The 19503-nt window shown below is 35.4% G+C and overlaps 2 protein-coding genes across 5 annotated transcripts; one reads left to right on the forward strand and one right to left on the reverse strand.

Moving 5' to 3' along the window:
* Window positions 1–283: 283 nt before the first annotated feature.
* On the forward strand, window positions 284–6698 carry LOC145801475 (eukaryotic translation initiation factor 3 subunit C-like). Its single transcript, XM_082893140.1, has 4 exons — window positions 284–954; window positions 1348–1417; window positions 1549–3366; window positions 5495–6698. Exons 2-4 carry the CDS (start codon window positions 1394–1396, stop codon window positions 6509–6511), a joined length of 2859 nt encoding a protein of 952 aa, XP_082749266.1. The 5' UTR covers window positions 284–954; window positions 1348–1393; the 3' UTR covers window positions 6512–6698.
* An 870-nt stretch (window positions 6699–7568) lies between these two features.
* LOC145801476 (uncharacterized) lies at window positions 7569–15680 on the reverse strand. 4 transcript variants are annotated; one of them, XM_082893141.1, is made up of 4 exons: window positions 15465–15680; window positions 10772–10818; window positions 8640–9576; window positions 7569–8361 (listed from the first exon to the last, which is right to left on the reverse strand). In XM_082893141.1, exons 3-4 carry the CDS (start codon window positions 9561–9563, stop codon window positions 7900–7902), a joined length of 1386 nt encoding a protein of 461 aa, XP_082749267.1. In that variant the 5' UTR covers window positions 9564–9576; window positions 10772–10818; window positions 15465–15680; the 3' UTR covers window positions 7569–7899. The 4 variants fall into 4 exon arrangements, with proteins under 4 accessions (XP_082749267.1, XP_082749270.1, XP_082749271.1 ...); XM_082893144.1 differs by having other exon boundaries at window positions 10772–10799; window positions 15465–15659; XM_082893145.1 differs by having other exon boundaries at window positions 10767–10799; window positions 15465–15657.
* Window positions 15681–19503: the final 3823 nt, after the last annotated feature.

The following is a 19503-nucleotide window of genomic DNA, read 5'->3' on the forward strand; positions in this document are numbered from 1 at the left end:
AGACTATCTAGACTAGAAGATCTTGAACAATTAAAAAATAAATAAAGATCAAACTAGAAAAAAGCTCCCTAAAAAAAAAACTAAGAAAATTGATATATTCTTTTTGTGATTTTTTTGGGTCCACATTTAGTATATATTTAAAAAATTTACAAACTTTTAATGTAATAAGGCGTAAAAAGTAATAAAAAATATTTTTAAAAAATGATCAAAAAAATAAAAAAATTGTTAAGAAAAATTTCCCCAAACCCTTATTTTATTTATTTTTGGGATAGTTTAGAGACTTGCTCAATTTTATTATTTTTGATTTTTTGAATAGCTCGGGAGAAGGGGAAGAAGGGCAAACCCAAAACTTAACCCAATCTGTCTGGGTTTTGCACAGCCCAAAACTTCATATTAAGCATTTGTTTGGCAATGAATTTTTTAGTTAACTTTTTAATCTTTTTAATTTTTTTAGTTTAAGATTTTTTTATTCGTTTAGTAATTTTGATTGGCTTTTTAAATTTTTTTTTCTTTTTTATCTTTTTATAATTTTATAATTTTTTATTTATCATTTTGTGATTATTTAGCCAAAAATGATAACCACAGACCAAACAGGGCCCAAATGCTCTAGTTTTTGCTTTTGTGAGGTTCAGAATTTCACAACTCGCCCAATATTTTTGCCCAACAAAACCCTAATCTCTCAACATCTGCGCAGCCTCTCTTCTCTTCTCATCTTACTCTCTCTCGTTCTTCCATCTCTCTCTGTGTGGCGCGACCAGATCGAATCGATGTTGCCCAAACCAAACCCTAATCTCTCAACGTCTGCACAGTGCGCAGCCTGTCTCTTCTCATCTCACTCTGTCTCGTTCTTCCATCTGTCTCTCTCTGGCGACCAGCAGCGATTGATCGACTTTCGCAAGATCGATCTTCGACGATCGGTGACCTTCGACGGTTGCTGTTGCTAAAATTAGCCGTGTAAGTTTGAATCGATCTGTAGCTCCTTTTATGGCTCAAATTGCCCCATGCCTATAGTTGGAAAATTTGTCGTCTGTCCATGAGATACGTGAACAAATGTGGCAGTTGTGGAGTTTTAACTTTTATTTGATTTGTGGTAAATTCACTATGTTAGATTTGATTTCTTGACTTCTTTCTGATATATATGCATATACATAAATATTCAAAGGATTTTAGGGTTTTTGATATCTGTTTTAGTTCAGCAGTTTTGAGTATTTGAGGATTGTCTATTTTTTCTGTTCATTTTGTTGTGGGTTTAGTTTTTTTGATGTATCATGATGCAATCTGGGGCAAAAACAGTTCTGCTTTTGAGTTTGACGATGGATTGTCTTTCTTTCTCTTTGTCTTCTGTAGGTTATTGTGATTTCTGATTTATTGGATTGAAATTCGCACAAGAAAAATGGCATCAAGGTTTTGGACTCAGGTTCGTGATATATGCCACCAAATTTTGAGTGTTTTATTTTGTGTTCCAGTTAAAATTTACATGTATCATGCATATGTTTATTGGTGACTTGTTCATTTAAACAGATTATTTTTATTTTTTGTCTATGATAGGGTGATAGTGACAGTGATGACGTGGAGAGTGATTATGGTGAGGACATCACTGCTGGCGGAGCTGGTGAGTCTGCCACTGCAGCTGCTGGAAGCAGATATCTTAAGGAAAATGCTAGTGATAGTGATGACTCGGATGGGCAGAAACGCGTTGTCCGATCTGCCAAATATAAACGATCTGAGGAGATGTCTGCTACCGTTGATCAGATGAAGAATGCCATGAAGATCAACGATTGGGTCAGTTTGCAAGAGAGCTTTGACAAGATTAATAAACAGCTTGAGAAGGTCATGCGCGTTACTGAGTTTGAAAAGGTCCCAAATCTATACATCAAAGCTCTTGTTATGTTGGAGGACTTCTTGAATCAGGCTTTAGCCAATAAGGAAGCCAAGAAAAAGATGAGTAGTAGCAATGCTAAGGCCTTGAATTCAATGAAACAAAAACTGAAGAAGAACAACAAGCAGTATGAAGATTTGATTACCAAGTGCAGGGAGAATCCCGAGAGTGAGGATGACGGGGATGCTGATCACCGGAGTGAAGATGATGAGGACGAGGATTTAGAGTTTGAGGAGGATCCATCGAAGATTGCCATGGGGGGGTCAGATTCGGGAGATGAGGATGACGATGAAGGGGGTAGGGATGGCACAGCTGAGGGTGGTGGGGTCTGGGAGAAGATGATGAGCAGGAAAGATAAGATAATGGACAAGCAGTTCATGAAGGACCCTAGTGAGATCACATGGGATATAGTTAACAAAAAGTTCAAAGAGATTGTGGCTGCTCGTGGCAGGAAGGGAACGGGAAGGGTTGAGCTGGTTGAACAGCTCACCTTCCTGACCAGGGTGGCTAAGACGCCTGCTCAGAAGCTTGAGATACTTTTCAGTGTTGTTTCTGCACAATTTGATGTCAATCCAAGTCTCAGTGGACACATGCCAATAAATGTATGGAAGAAGTGTGTGCAGAATATGCTTGCCATACTTGATATCCTTGTCCAGCATCCTAACATTGTGGTTGATGACGTGGTGGAGCCTGAAGAGGATGAAACTCGAAAAGGAACAGACTTCCAGGGGACGATTCGTGTTTGGGGAAACTTGGTGGCCTTCCTTGAGAGGATAGATGTTGAGTTCTTTAAGAGCTTGCAGTGCATTGATCCTCATACTCGTGAATATGTTGAGAGGCTGAGAGATGAACCTATTTTCTTGGTTCTTGCGCAGAATGTCCAGGAATATCTAGAGCGGGTTGGAGATTACAAGGCTGCTGCAAAGGTAGCACTAAAACGGGTTGAACTCGTTTATTATAAGCCACAAGAAGTATATGATGCTATGAGGAAGTTGGCTGAGCTGACAGAAGCTGGAGAGAATGGAGAAACAGAAGCAGGGGATGCACCCAAAGTGGTCGAAGAAAGTAGGGGCCCGCCTGCCTTTGTCGTTACTCCTGAGCTCGTGCCTCGTAAACCCACCTTTCCAGAGAACAGCAGGGCATTGATGGATATCTTAGTTTCCCTCATTTACAAGTATGGGGATGAGCGGACTAAGGCTCGGGCAATGCTTTGTGACATATACCACCATGCCATATTAGATGAATTTTCAACCTCACGTGACTTGTTGCTAATGAGTCACTTGCAGGATAGTATTCAGCACATGGACATTTCCACCCAGATACTTTTTAACAGGGCTATGGCTCAGCTTGGTCTATGTGCGTTTAGGGTGGGTCTAATTGCCGAAGGACATGGTTGTCTTTCTGAACTATATTCAGGTGGCAGGGTGAAGGAGTTACTTGCACAGGGTGTCTCCCAAAGCCGATATCATGAGAAGACTCCTGAACAGGTATTGATTTTTGTTTGATGTTGATTGCGCTTATAGTTTCAAGCTTGGCAAACATGTCTTCTCTTTGAGTTGGAACATTTCCTGCTTGATTAAGTGGATGACTGATTTTTTGCTAGTTGTGCTTAACAGATGCTTCTTATTAGGTTTTTTTTTTGGTTCCTAATATAAGATCCATAATCTTGCATCAGTAATCACAATTTGTTTGTACTAAAAAACATGCACTTTCATTCTTATTTTGAATTGTCACATGCTTTCTCAAATCAATTTAATTATTCTGCATGCATCTTATATGAAACTTTGATCGTTCTAAATCAATGGTCAAGTTCTTTGAACTTTTAACTTGGGGAAAGGAGTGGCTTGGTTTTGATTGGAATTGGCCCTTTTAGAATGTAGTCACTGTTCAGTTTATACTGTAGTGGTCAAATTAGCTGTCTTGTATTCAATTGTATGTTCTGTGCCATTTATAGATACATTTTAATTCCTGCAAGAAAGGTGAAAATAATGAGCAAAGTTTTCAAAGGCTTTACTGAGGCTCCTCTCGCCTCAAGGCTAAGGTAAAACGCATCAAGGTTTTGATTTTTAGGCTATACTCCCTAAAAGCTTGTTCATCACAACCTGAGGCATGCACCTTATGTGCGCCTTGTATGCCTTTTGTGCATAAGCCTATGACAAGTATGCATATGAATTATTCACCCAAAAAAAAAATGTATGCATATGAATAGTTTGCCTTAGACTCTTGTCAAACTTAGGCCAAGTTTGGGAAGACTAAATAAGTGCACTTTTTGTCTTTTTGGACTAAAAAATTGAGATTGAAAATATGGATGTTTGGGTTAACTTTTTGACTTTTTATGGAAAAATGTGTAATAAAAAATTGTAAAAATTGGTTTGTAGAGGAAAATTTGAATTGGGAGTTGTGCAGCCGTAATTGTTGACTTTTGGTGAATAGTGTTAACTTTTTAACTTTTTGAGTAACTTTTTGACTTTTTGGCTTATTTGGGACTTCCCAAACTTAGCCTATATAGTTTAAACATCAAAATGCCAAAAATAAAAGAACCCTTTTGTGACTATATTCTATAGAAAAAATTAAGTAAATGAACAATGAACAAAAAATACAAAGTTGGTGCTCAAGTGAGAAGCTCAATCACTAAAGCTAACAATATCAATTTCACTTTCAATGAAGGCAAGCTTTATTTTCTGTAGTGAAATGTTCGGTGCCTTAAAAGAGAAAAGTATTTATACCTTTATGTTTAATTTTTATTTGTTTTTTCACTATTTTGAAATATTTAATTTATTTACTAAATATTAAAATTTAAAATGCTTTGCCTCAACGCCTTAAGGCTTACACCTCGCTTCATGAGGGGTAAAACGCCTCGAGTTATGTGTTCACCTTTGATAATGAGTAAAAATTACCTTCTTTCCAACAGATAGCATGCTTGTGCCTGCAGGAAAATTCATATAAACTGAGGGTTACTGCATTCATTGGCTTTCAATTTTTGATGATGAACTCTTCACATAGCACCCCTTTCTAAGAACTCATTGCATTTCATCTGTTTTGAGAAGATAAAAGTTCCGTTGTTGCATAGACATGTTGCATGATACTGTATTTACTTCCATTGATACATTGAATGACCTTTCTAACTACTTTGCTCAATGGGAAGGTTTGGCTTTATTTGTTCATCTGGTACCACATGACAGACCCACTTTTTTTAGTGAAATTATGTTTGGAATTAACTTTTTTTTTTAAAATGCCAAAACTTTCAAAATTTGTATGTTCCAAGTAATTTTTAAGTGTTTATAGAGGAGATTTAACATTGGATGTATATCTGTGTTACATGTTGATCTGCCTGTAAAATTTATTGAATCATATTTATAGTCGTGTGCCTCAAGACACTAATAACTGTGTTGAAGCTATTTGTTAGTTCTTACAAGTGTTTTTCTAACCCCTTTGCTTAGATGACCTTTTAACTTTTAACCCCTTTGGCTTTGTTTGTTTATCTTATATATATATTTGGAATTTTGTTAATTTAATTCTATTAGATACTTGTATTTGATTTCAGCTTACTAGAGCTTGTATATTATGTGTCACAATCTTTGGACTCACTTTTGTATGATGATTGAATCTTGTCAGGAACGGTTGGAAAGGAGACGGCAGATGCCATACCACATGCACATAAATCTAGAGCTTCTGGAGGCTGTCCATTTGATATGTGCCATGCTGCTAGAGGTCCCCAACATGGCAGCCAATAGTCATGATGCCAAGCGCAAAGTCATAAGCAAGACCTTCCGGCGATTGCTTGAGATGAGCGAGAGGCAAACATTCACTGGCCCACCTGAAAATGTGAGAGACCATGTGATGGCCGCCACTAGAGCTCTTACCAAGGGAGATTTCCAGAATGCATTTGATATCATTAAGTCCCTCGATGCCTGGAAGCTCCTCAGGAACCATGAGAATGTTCTCGAGATGCTTAGGGCCCGGATTAAGGAAGAAGCCCTGAGGACCTACCTTTTCACATACTCGTCGGCTTATGAGTCTTTGAGCTTGGACCAGCTTGCAAAGATGTTTGATCTTTCAGATGCCCAGACCCACAGCATTGTGAGCAAAATGATGATAACTGAGGAGCTCCATGCGAGTTGGGACCAACCAACCCGATGCATGGTTTTCCATGATGTTGAGCACACGAGGTTGCAGGCTCTGGCATTCCAGCTGACAGAGAAGCTGTCTATCCTTGCGGAAAGTAACGAGAGGGCAATAGAGGCAAGGACTGGTGGTGGCGGATTGGACAGCCTGCCCGTGAGGAGGAGGGACGGTCAGGACTATGCTGCTGCTGTGGTGTCTTCTGGTGGTGCCAAGTGGCAAGACAACTCGTCTTACTCACAGGGAAGGCAAGGCAGTAGCGGTGGGCGATCTGGGTATAACGCTGGTGGTGGGAGATCAATGGCTAGAGGACAAACTTCCGGAGGAGGCTATATGAGGGACCGTGTCCAGAGAGGAACAGGTGGATATTCTACGGGGTATCAGAGCACACGATATCAGGACACTGCATATGGTGGACCTGGGAGAACGTATCAGAGTGGTTCTACAAGGGGATCGCAGATGGATGGTACTACGCGCATGGTTAGTCTGAACAGGGGTGTTCGTTCTTAAGCGAGAGAGAGAGAGAAGCAGAGAATAAGCACCTATTTGTTTGATTGCTTTTCGAAAACATTTTGGCAGGTGAACCAGAAATTTGTCTATTGCTGTTTTGGTAGTTAATTGTTTATCTTTTTAATTGAAAGTGTTCTAAATGGAGCTTGAATTCTTCAAAAAAAAGTCAATTTTGTGATTTTAGCTACTGATCTTGAAGTGATTTCATTTCAGCTAGATGGTGTTAGGATTTAAGCTTGATATGTTGGTGTTTCCATAACATGCTTACAGGAAATTTTGGGATTTGAAATTTGGTCCGGCTGTATTTGTTTGGACCCTTTTGATGATGATGATGATTATATATATAATCTCTGATGTGATGAAGAGGAGTTTCATTAGCTTCACTTGTGCATACAGAGATGTGCAAATAATTGGAATCGTGGAGAGATGTTCCAAGTTATGTATGGATAGAAGTTGTTCCCAAAGTGATGAGTTGCAAACCAGTTGAGTTGAAAAGTTATTCAAGTTTGATTTAAAAATTTAGGAAGTTTTAACATGTATTCAGGCCTAGACTTTGACTTGTTGAGTCGAATAGTTAATTATTTAAATTTTACCTGAAAATGTTAGATGCTGAGTTGATTTTGAAAACAAGTCGATTTTTAATAATAACACTTTTTTGAGTGCTGGTCATTTTTTTTTTGATAACAAAGCAATTACCAAAAGTAGTTTTGAAAGTAAGTTCCAATTTTTTTTTTTTAATAAACAAAAAAAATTTGTGCATGACAATGAACATAACACAGCGCAACCAAGTTCTCTATTTGATTTTTTTAAACTTAATATTTTCCTCGTAAAAATAAAACCCTTTCCAATGGCACTTCTCTTCATTGACATGACCACACTCTTACAAGTCACATGAGTAACAAAACATAAGGTTGAAAATGAGTGTTTTCCCTAGTTCTATGGCAGCATATATTATAAGAAAGAAAGAAAAAAATCTGGATCAGGAATCAGGATCACCCAGTTGGATTGAGCTTTGGAAATGGAATTTGGATATAGAAGGCTAACAATAAAGGCCCAGTTGGAAAGAACAAACACGTAAAATCAATTCCAGTGCAAGCAAAATTTGTGTTCATTACATGAACAAATAAAAATGGACAGACAGAAACGAAAAAAGAGGGGGGGGGGGGGGGGGGGGGTGGGTGTTGGGGAACCAAGGGGAGAAAAAGGAGACAACCTAAACTCATAGAATGAGACAATTGTTGATGAGACATTGCTAGCCAAGTTGCACTGAAAAAAGATAGAAAAATGAAAAAATGGATACTCTTTGGTAATTGAAGGATCTCTCCATTTCATGGATATGGTTTGCTAGCTTACCATAATTGAAATTCAATTATGGGTGTCATCAAATTTCAATACTCTGTTTGACCCTTTTTCAGTGTGAGTGACTCCGGGATGTCTTCTGCTTTGGTGGGTGACTCTGTGCTTTTTTCATTGGGTGACTCTGGTTTCTCTTCTTTTTTGGGTGACTCATCTTTCTTAGGTGGTGAGTCTGAGCAATCTTTGGTGGGTAACTCGGCACATTCTTCTTTTTTAGGGAGCGACTCATTGTGTTCTTCTGCTTCTTGGGGGGGTGACTCATTGTGTTCTTTTTTGTTGGGTGGTTCGATGGACAACTCCGCACGCCCTTCTTCTTGGGTAGCTGACTGTGCTGACTCTTCTTTTTTATTTGGTGATTCTATGTGGTCTTCAGAATCGCTGACCTTGACGTTTATGTTGACTTCAAGTGGGCCAAGCTTTGCTTCAAGATCCTTGCTAGCAAAGGTCAACGACCTGACATCCCGAGCTGCTGCTAATCGTCCAGGCGAATCCAACTGTCACAAAACGAAGAAGTATGCACTTTATTAGATGTTACCTAACAACTGAATTTAGGACTTTGACAAATGGTAACATAAAAAATACCAATGCAGGACAATAAAACAATACATTAAAATATAGTAACAAAATAAAGATAAATAACAAGATAACCAGTTTGTGTAAATTCTACAGTCAAAGTTTTGTACATTAATATGCCGATCGTTCCTTCCATCAGACACTGATTATGTTTCAAAATTAAGAATTGGGAGCATATACAAACACCCTTCAGACTTACCTCTTCCAGTTGTTCCACTCGCTTTTTAAGATCATCCAGAGAAGCATCCTTGTGAACGACTTGGAGAATATAGAGCAAATGAGATTGGAGATTCTCCAAACGATGTTGTTCAATTGTACTCTGAGAAACAGAAGATTGACAACCGACTTGATAAAAGGGGCAGTTCATGAGCTTCATTGGACATATGGTTATGCAATGTTTGTCCATTTCGCGCCTCATGATGCTAGCTGAGCACTTTTGCTCACATGGAAGTACCTTAAATGGGCAGATAGAGTCGTGATTCTCCAGATGAGCAGCACAAAATCTGGCATTACACCCTTCATTTGTGCAGTCTACAGTCCTAAAACCGCACTGTGGATTATGCCCAGAGAGCTCTTCCGCAGAGTTGAATTTCATATTGCAGTGAAATATATTCTTGAAGTCAACATTTTTGAGCAAAGTTTGTGCAATGACTTCTCTCCTCTCGATGAACCAAAACCCATTTATCTCCATTTCTTGTACAAAATCATCTATTCTGTCTTCTCTCCTTTCACTTAGTAGCCATCCTGAAACCCGACTAAATATGTTCCTTTTTGAACTCGCAAAATCATCAACGAAATTAGAAATTATATCGTAAGGGTTGTCTGACACTTCTGCTTCAGGACCACCTTCTAAGATTACAGATTCTGCCACAAATGTTTCGCTTCTCAGTGTGAGAAATTCCACCATTTCCTTTCTTATCTCAACAGCCACTGAAGCAGGGCTCTTGAAGAGACCGCCTGTTGTGTTGTCTACACAGGCTGAGGCTAATCCGGGGAGGAACTCTTGTGCTATCTTATGAACAATTTCTGTATCAAAAAGACCACAGTGGTACGAAGGACCTGCCTCCTTGACTTCTTCAAACTTCTCAGGTTTGATTTCAACATCAGTTGCAGGAAGATCCATTACTTCAAGACGTCTACAGAAATATTTACAACACAAAGCATCAGGGTTTGATATTATATGAAGATGATTAATTTCAGAGGGAAAAAATTATAAAGAAGAAAATACACATTTCTAGATTTAGTGGGAAAATATTTCATCACACAGAAATTTGAAATCCTCCGGGTCTAAAAGTGAAGAACTCAGTTGTCAACAGACATATGATTGTTATGAAAATCTCTGAAAGACAACACTTAAAATTTCGAAAAATTATGTAACCATAATTCCAAAGTTTACTTGACAGTTATCCTGTGTTTAATGTGCTGCTTGTTGTGACTACTCATGGGTTGATGCCAAAAGTTTCCTTTGGAGGGTGTAACTTTATGTCATCCAGAAACTCATGATCTAAAAGATGGACGAAAGCACATCTCAAAGCAGTAGAGCATGGCAAGGGAAGGACGGTGGTCTTGCATTCTGATACGGTCATGGGGAGTAAGACATGGCAACTACCTAAAATCCGGATATGGGAACAGAGCATTGTATGTGCAAGTGAATTAGAACAAAAGTAACGTATCTCCTCATTTCGGTTTGTTTGAGAACCATGAATATTGTAATGAAAAACAAAGTAACGATCTGCACATTTTAAGGGAAAATAAAGGTGGAAAGTTACTGACAGCAAAGCTGTTCTTGTGCAATGTGTCCAAAACAACAATCTTCAACAAGAAGAAATATATATGCATTTGCACAAAATATTTTAACTTACCTAGAGCTCATAGAAAACAAAATCTTCAAACCTCTATTGATAACCAGCAAACTTGAGTTGTAGCAAAGATTACCAGTTATCCAAAAACCAAAAAAGAAAAAGAAAAAGAAAAAGAAAAAGAAAAAGAAAAAGAAGCTATGTTTACTACGCTGTTTCGATTTGCTGGGTTGGCCGTGGGTTGGGAGTGTGATTAAAATCTGGAATTCAAAATCTGGACTTTTTCTGTACAATTAAAATCTGCGCAGGTTCAACATCAATCAGACTGGGGAAAGAAAAAAAAAAATTGATATACATATGAGAATACAAAAAACTCCCAATCATCAAATAAACCAAATACAAACAAAATCAACTTCTCATACTTAGAATTATAAAAATGTTCAGAAAAATATATAAGTTAAGAAATAAATAAATGAACTTCACATACATCTCACAAAATCAACTTCTCATACATCAGGAGTGAGTACCTTACCAGATGATGTAGCAGCAGTTGGATGAGTCTGAGGAAGAGATCAAGAACTGAGTTAGAAAGAAAGAAAGAAACAAGTGAGGATATGAATAGATTTTGTTTGTATTATTTCTTAAAATAAAAATTTTAATTAATAAAGGAAATTAAACAATGTTAATCAATTATTAACCATGAAGCCAATTGTTTACCCAGTTTGACTTCAAATAGATAATCAACTTTTCTCTTAGATAAAGAAGAAAAGCACCGCTTATCATAATCATAATCATACATGGAAATTTAACTTAAATGATTGATAATTATTTACAATTTCACAATTGAAACTTCAAACTGAAACCACATAGTAGAAATCAATAACAGCTCTGGATAAGATTTTGTCAATTTTCATTTCAATTCACTAAGAATCATTAAGAATAAGCAAATAAGCACATCCACAAAAACAAATCTGTACGTGTTTACGCATATATATATACACTTACCTAGAGAGAGAGATAGAGAGAGAGAGAGAGAATTGAATTTCTATGGCGTCCTTGCCGCCAAAACGTTTTGGATCTGAATTCAGAAGCTTCAATTGGGTATCAATTTGCCCAAATTCGCAAATGGAGACAAACAAAACTTTGCATTGAAATCATCTAAAACATAATCAGATCACAAACTAGAGAGAGAGAGAGAAGGAGAACAAGGTGCTATGAAAATGCAGAAGAAATAATAATAATAATAATAATAATATGTATGTATGTATTAAACTGTTCTAACCAAGGTTTTAAAAAGCGGCCGCAACCGTTACGTAACGGTTTTGGCGGTTACCGCCACCCGTTACGGCCGCTTTTGTAGTGTGATTGAGATTTACAGGTGTGTCGGCCGTAGCGGCTGCCATAGCGGTCGTAACAGTGCCGTAACAACCGTAACGGCCTGTTACACACCGTTATGTAACGGTTCCAAACTGTTTCTTTCGAAAAAACACACAAAAAAAAAAAGCTGAAAATGGGGGAAGAGGGATAGAGAGAAAAGGGAAGATAAATAGAGGGGCAAGAGATAGAGAGAGAGAGAGAGAAGAGGGAAGATGAAGAACATGTTATTGATTTATTGAAACTATAAGACCTATGCTATTCTATTCAGCTGCTATCACTAAACCATTTTGTTTGTGTGTGTCTTTCTATATATTGTTTGAAAAAAATAATAATAATAAGTGTGGTCATTATCTATTTGGCTTTGTTAAAATATGTATATATATATATATATTTAGGCTCTTATTTATTCTCTTACTTTTGTCATTATTTATCTTATATATAATAGTTAGTGATTAATTTTTTGTAAAATATAAAGTCATTAATTATTAAAATAAAATATAAAAAACTTAGTTTATAGTGATTTAAAAATATGAAATATATTAGATTATACTTAAAAATTTACAAAAATTTATCAATATTTATTTTTAACACAATAAATATGATCATGGAAAAAAAATATGCGTATCGGTAAGTTTTTTTCAAATTGTGTGAAAAATAAAAAAATTCACGGTTCCGGTTACCGCAACCGTTACACTACGGCCTTTACACCCCACAACCGCAACCGCGTCACCGCCACCGTTACGGCGACCGCAACCGCTTTTCAGAATCTTGGTTCTAACTGTCTCTAGCTAATTGGCCTTTCTTGTTCTATGTTGAAGCGAGTGGGGTGCCTCTAGGTGCACCTAAAAAATTTGGTTCAGCACTCTATTTTCTCAATAAATAAATAAAAAAAAATGTGTACATGTAAGCACTTAAATGACCATAATACCTCCACATTCCTCTTTGAATAAAAATGTTAAAAATTTTATTAAATGTTTTATATGAGCGTGGAACTCACACCCATGTGAGTTATTTGATAAAAAATTTAATAAAACTTTTAAAACCTCTAATATTATTCTTTTTGAATTTCAAAAGGCTAATTATACTGTCTAACTAAAAAATACAAGAGCAAGTCCAGATAAGATTTCGTCCTTGTTATATTCTTAAAGATTTCACTTTGTGGAGCAACTCCAACCACACTCTTTATTTTTCACTAGCTAAAGTATAAAAAAAATACACTCTTTATTTTACCTAATTAATTTAGCTATTGTGTGTTCCAACTATACTCTTTGTTTTAAGTAGTCATTCAAACTAACTAAACTAAATTTCAAAAATAAAAAATGCTATGTATATACTATATTTTTCATAGAATGCCACATACGCACCAAATGCTAATATGGTTGTCAATGTGATATTTGCGATAATATTTTTAAAAATAATATTTTTTAATATTAGTTTTAAAAATATTATAAAAATTAATTTTTAACAAATATTTAATTTTTTTTTTTATAAAATGTATAGTATGTAAATATATACCAACATATGAGTTTTGTGGAACCATCAGGAAGGGGAAGGGAGGGAAAAAATAAAAGAAAACAATAAAGAATTTTTTAAAAAATAACAATACAAGGGAAGTTCTTTAATCATTGTAATTTATCAAATTAAGAACCGAAAGAACACAAATTTACTAATCAAAAACCTTACAAAGGTCAATGAATAAAATAAGAAAAAAAAAAACATAAATAGCAAAGTTAAGAATAAACTTCAAAATAAATAAACTATTTTTAATTCAAGTTGTTACAAATCTCTATGTTGATGCCACAAATGCTCAACTAGGTCTGCTTGGAGTTCAGAATAAGTTTGTCTATCTCTGATGCGATGATGATTTTGAACGAATTCATAAAGTTTGGGTGTGCGCTCCGTGCGACACTGCTGGAGGGAGACTTTCATCGATTGCATCATAATTATAGTCTATATTTTGTTCATTTCGCTCATCCTCCTCAACAATCATGTTATGCAATATTATACCTGCCTTCATAATAACTTTAAGGGTTTCAATGGCAGTTGCAACCAACTGTCTAATGATATTTAACAAGAGCAGTACCAATTCACAAGGGGAAAAACAACTGATCTAAATGAATAAAATACTTCATGGATTAGCGTCACTTCATAAATGCAACAACCAAACATCAACACAAGAAGTGTAGAAAATTCAAGAGATAAAAAATTAAAAATTAAACCAGAGTGAGCTTTCATGAAAAATTTCAGCAATTTATGACAATTCAGAAAAGAGAAGCATGTTTCTTAGCTATTCAAACTAGTCTGCAAGTAGTATCCCATGACACAATTTAGTTGACCATATACCTCAAAGCTAGCCACAATTCACCAAAATTCATGATGAATGACTGCTAATTCAATGTCTCTTAAAATCTCAAACATAAGCAAGTAAAATGAAAATGTATTCAGGAGCATAAAACTAGTATTTAACCTTCCAATCATCCACGGTAGATTATTCACAAGCTCTAATCAAAATATTTAAAATTTGGGCAAAGGCCATCAAAATCTCATCATGAATTTCTTTCTATTTTTGGTTTCTTCCTTTACCTGTTTGACATTTCTTTTTATGCAAATTATGAATAACAATAAATCTCTCTTCATGCCTTGCTATAATTTTGGAGAAAGAGTGTATTTTTTTTTTAATTTTTTATTTTAGCAATTGATTAGCTATTTTGTCTCTCTGTAATTTGTTCCTCATATATTTAGCTATCTATGCTGAAAGAGATCTTATGAAGCATGGGGGAAAAAAAATGAAATGGAGCATACAATTTTTATAGAGAGAAACGTATTTTGTAGATACAGAGGGAGGGAGAGTGAAGCATTGTCCATATTGTTTCCCTGCATTTTAATGATCTCCATATTTGCTATTCCTAGTCATCAAGGATTGCAGTTTTCATTCTGTCCTCGAATGGAATTTTTGACAAGTAATTATTGAGTCGGATGATGAAGTGATTATCAAAAATATCAAGAACAGGTTAATGCTTAAACTATATTGGGGCTGCACATTCGTGTGTTGGCTGAGCCCTTATTCTCCAACAGTTCAATGTGTCGTCCAACCTTCCCTACTAGGGCATTGCTCTCTCTGATTTGGAGGCCAAAAAACTATGCTGAGATTTGCATAGGACTGGCTATGTTCTCCATGGTTATCAAGGACACATCAAAAACTAACATTGATCATTGAAAATAAAACACACCAATTAAGACAGCCTCTTCAACTAGAGACAACAATTGTCTAACTATCTATCACACACTCCCCACCAAACTAAACATCATCTATATTGAAGGAAACGGGGTAACACCACCTGAAATTTTACTCAAAACCCAATTAAAACACATAAACATAACCTGCAAATCAAAAAGCTAGATAAAAGGAAAACAAACCCAATTTGATCTTTCCAAAAACCCATCAAATTGGCATCTTAAGAAAATTGAATGTAGAAAAAAAATAAGATTTGAACCAATTAAAATCAGCAATGCTTTCACATACAAGAATCTAAACAACTGTAGCAGCAGCATACAAGACTACCAATCTCAGATACATACATGTGAAAAACAAAGAAAATAACATGCAGATAATAGACGAACAAGAATGGATGGGGGTTCGAAGACGGGTTTGGTAAGGGGCTTTCGCAGGGATGGGTAAAAATGGGATTCATAGAAGGAGAACTAAAAATCAAAAGGGAAAAAAGGATTCACAGATAGGGGTTTGCAGATATGGGAGGGGAAGAGTTGAAGATAGAGAGAGAGAGAGAGAGAGACAGGTTTTATGAGTTGCATAGAAGGGGAAGACAAAGAGATAGAAGGATCCATACCTTGAGGAAGAGGTCAGATGGAGGGAGTTGCAGACGACGTTGAAGGAGAAGATCGATTTCGCGCTGAGGCAGAGGATCGATTTCGCGGTGGAGACTTCATTGTAGAGTTTGGAGAGCCTTCAATCACCAGCGGAGAAGGGATGAGGAAAAATAGGAAGCCCTTTTAGCCAGCCATTGGAGTGAGAATATTAGGGTAATATTAGGGGGCTTTTCCCAAAATAAGTCCATAAGCTAAAATATCAAGTTATTTTTCAAATTAGGTATAATTTGGACGGAATTCTCGAATTAGAATAATGTGTTATTACAAATCACGTTTTTACTATTTTTAGATCTCTTCCATGAAAAATTTGTAAAATAATAAAAGCGTGATTACAAATCACGAAACCACACTTTTAAATAAAATTTATTCTTTTTTAAAAAATGTGACTTCAAACCACACTTTTACTTTTGATCAAAGTAAGCGTGGCTAATATGAACAAAATGTGAAAACAAACCACGTTTTCAACCAAAACACAAACCCAGCATCTTCTTTCTCACACACACACACACTCACTCTCACTCTCTGTCTCTCTCTCTCTCACTCACATCCATATATAATTTTTAATATATATAAATTTTATTTTATAAAATTGAGACTAATATTAAATATATATAATAATAATTTATAATAGTAAATAATAATCAACTATATAATTTTAAAAAAAAATAATTTTTATTGAAAAAATAACTTTTTTTTAATTAATTATTTTTTTAAATAAAATTAATTGAAAAAAAAAATTTATTAGTAAAATTTTTAAATTTTTGTTTAAAAACTAACGTAAACTCATTTTTTGGGCGATGTATGGTTTGATTTTTAAACCAACGTAAGAAATGACTTATTAAAAGATTTTTAGGCTATGTATGGTTTGAAAAAAAATTAATTAAAAAAAATTTTTAGGGATAAACATATTTTTATCCCTAAAAATTTTTAATCAAAATTTTTTACTTTGTGTTGATTGCAAATCTGCTAAATATGTTTTAGAAAAAGATGTTCAAAATCTAACTAGTAAGCAAATTTTTGTTCGTTGGCAATCTATATTAAGTATTTTTGATTTTGATATTGAATATATCATTGGTTGTCAAAATTCTATTTCTGATTTTCTTACCTGAGAATTTTTACAGGGTGGATAATGAGTTACATCATGTCAATTCCCTCTATTCTTTACCATAAACACCAAATTAAACACTTTAAAACCTTAGTCAAACATACTGCTCGTCGCCTTGCCTTTCTCAAATCAACTCATTTACCTACTAAAAGAGCCCAGTACATACAATTTCATCGGATTAAAGCTCAGTAACAACAACTTGCTTATTATATTAACTGTTTACATGAATATACTAATCAATTAGATATCCTCAGTGGATGCTAATTTATCTCCTCTATTTCACAGATGTCTCGTCCACGGCCTCCTTCCAAAGCCTTGGTCCCGTCTAGTCAACCTTTTGTTTCGCCTCCATTGGAGTTAGTCACCAAATACCATCTTACTGAATTGGTTAACCGTTACCAAATTCTTGGTAACATTCCTAAACCTAGTTATACATCTGCTTTGGCTACTGATCCTTTTACTTCATCTAGTCAAACAGTTACTCCATACCATCCTAATCCTATTAAATCAACCCGATCTGATTATGTTAAATCCACCACTATTAATCTCTTTTTCAAAGAACCTAGTCACCCAAAGAGTCATACTGTTCATGATCTGGTTAAATCTTATTCCCTCCTGGATAACATTTTATTCCTCTCCATCTAGAAAAAACAATTACTTTCTATAAAGACATCCTGTTCAACCATCAGTCAATTGTGATTAAATCCATTTATGATCGCACTTACACAAGTAAAATTGTGTACCATTCACTCTATATTCACAACTTTGTTTCTTTGGTTGATTGGGGTTCTCCTTACCAACTACGAGATTTGCCTGGTTATTCAATTCAATACAGTTACTATGATTACATTGATGCTTGGTTCAAAGTCCTCTTATATCAAAATGAGTCAAACAGTCACTCTTGGTTTCTTCAATTTGATCAAAAGTTCAAATTCGAGTTACCTACCTGGTTTCTGAGATGGTGGACTCAGTATGGCGCTATTTCAGAAATCTTTCCATCTGTAATTATGGAACAAGTCAATTACTTCTCCACTGTTTTCTCATTCACTCCTCAGCAAAGGAAATTCCCTCCATTGCTTATTTTTATATCCAAATACAAAATCCCTTGGATATTCAAATGGCAATATGGTATTTCTGATGATGTTATTTACTGGCAACACATGGTTAAATGGTGGGATAATTTCAAGATTCCACGCATTGTTGAAATTGTTCAAACTGAGTTTCCAATAAACATTCATGCCCCTATACCTGCCATGATTAAAGCTCAGCAGAACCCAACTGCTTCATTAACTCAAGGAAGCCAACTTCCTCCAGTCAATCTTGGATGCCCAACATCCAGTTCTTCCAAGCCCAAGTCATCCAAATCAAAGATAAAATCCAAGTCAGCAAAGCCCAATACTGATCAGCCCAAGTCAAAGGATAAGTCTAAATCCAAGAATAAGCCCAAGCCTAAGTCATCTAAAGATGAGCTCCTCCAAATGGCTCGTCTCCTCATGGCCCAAGCCAAGTCAGACTAAGATAACAACAGTTCAGAAGAAGGTTCAGACAGTTCAAACTCTTCTGAAGGTTCTATTACTCAAAATCCGTATGGACTTGAATTTCAAGATGCTCAGGATCTATATGCTTAGTCACTTGTTCAACATTGGATTCTATATAGCTATAATTATCAGCTTCAATCAATACTCGTTTTTGAGAAAAGCTGCTGATATATATATCTATATTGATTCCCTCAGTCACATGCCTTCAAGCAATGAATAGTGAAAAAAGTCAACTTTACTATTCACTATTCATCAAAAAGTCAACATTACTATTCATAATTCATCATGATTCATCCAACCGACAAATTCAGCATAGTAAAAAGCAGCCTTCAACTTTAGTCACTCACCGAAAGTAGCAGACAGCTCCCATGTGCTCCTGATGCTCCTTTCAAGTCAGAATCATTCACTCACAAGGCTAACAATATTCACTCACAAGGCTAACAGTAGTCTCTTTTGATTATAAAAGGGCCTCTTCAGTCAGGAATAAGGCAGAGTTAGAAAATTGAGAGCACTCATTTCCTCAAGAAAATAGCTTTCTCTGTAATTTTATATTTTCGAAAATTGTTCTCAAATTATGTATTTTGAAGAACTGCTTGCTTCATTCCAGTAATCAATTGTAAGTTTTATTTTATTAATGTTTATTTAAACTGTTTTTGTTCTATTGTTTATTTTTGTTTATCTTTATCTATTTTAGTGTTATTTCCTTATTTCCTGCTGTTTCCTCTCCTCCTTCCTGCTTCTGTTTCCTTATGGTATCAGAGCCAAGTTAAGTTGCATTCTGTTTCTAACTGAACCATTATTTTAGTATCTACTCATTCTCTTGTGTTGAAATTGTTTACAGTCTTTTGTCTTAATCTGTCAAAATTTTATTCGTGTCTTTCCACTTTGCTGTTAGCCACCCATCCTTCGTCCCAAGTTCTAGGTAAGTCCTTTGGTTAGGCAGTGTTAGATCTTAGGGGTTTTCCCAAACTGGGTATGTGTGAAAACATAGTATGTGAAAATATGATAAAATTAGCCAATGTATTGAGATCACTGTAAACTATTTCAAGATAAAATGAGTCGATTATTTAGAAGTAATTCTTTGGTTAGTTCTAGGTCAACAACTTTGTCTTCTATACCTAATCAAGGTTTAGTAATCAATGAAGAAGATGTAGAAATACAAAATGATAAAATTGATTGAAGTTGGAATATGCCACGTTTACCAATTAAAGAAATTTATAAAACTACTTTTATACAAAATACATTTAATGTTAATCTTCATGTTAAAACTTTAGAACAAGTCTACGCTTTAGAAAAACCTAGAGAAACATGTCAATTATTTGATGCTAATACTATTAAACGACATTTAAAAACTGG

This window comes from Camellia sinensis, chromosome 10 (assembly GCF_055761805.1).
Source record: "Camellia sinensis isolate YWXY chromosome 10, ASM5576180v1, whole genome shotgun sequence".
NCBI classification, from domain to species: Eukaryota; Viridiplantae; Streptophyta; class Magnoliopsida; order Ericales; family Theaceae; genus Camellia; species Camellia sinensis.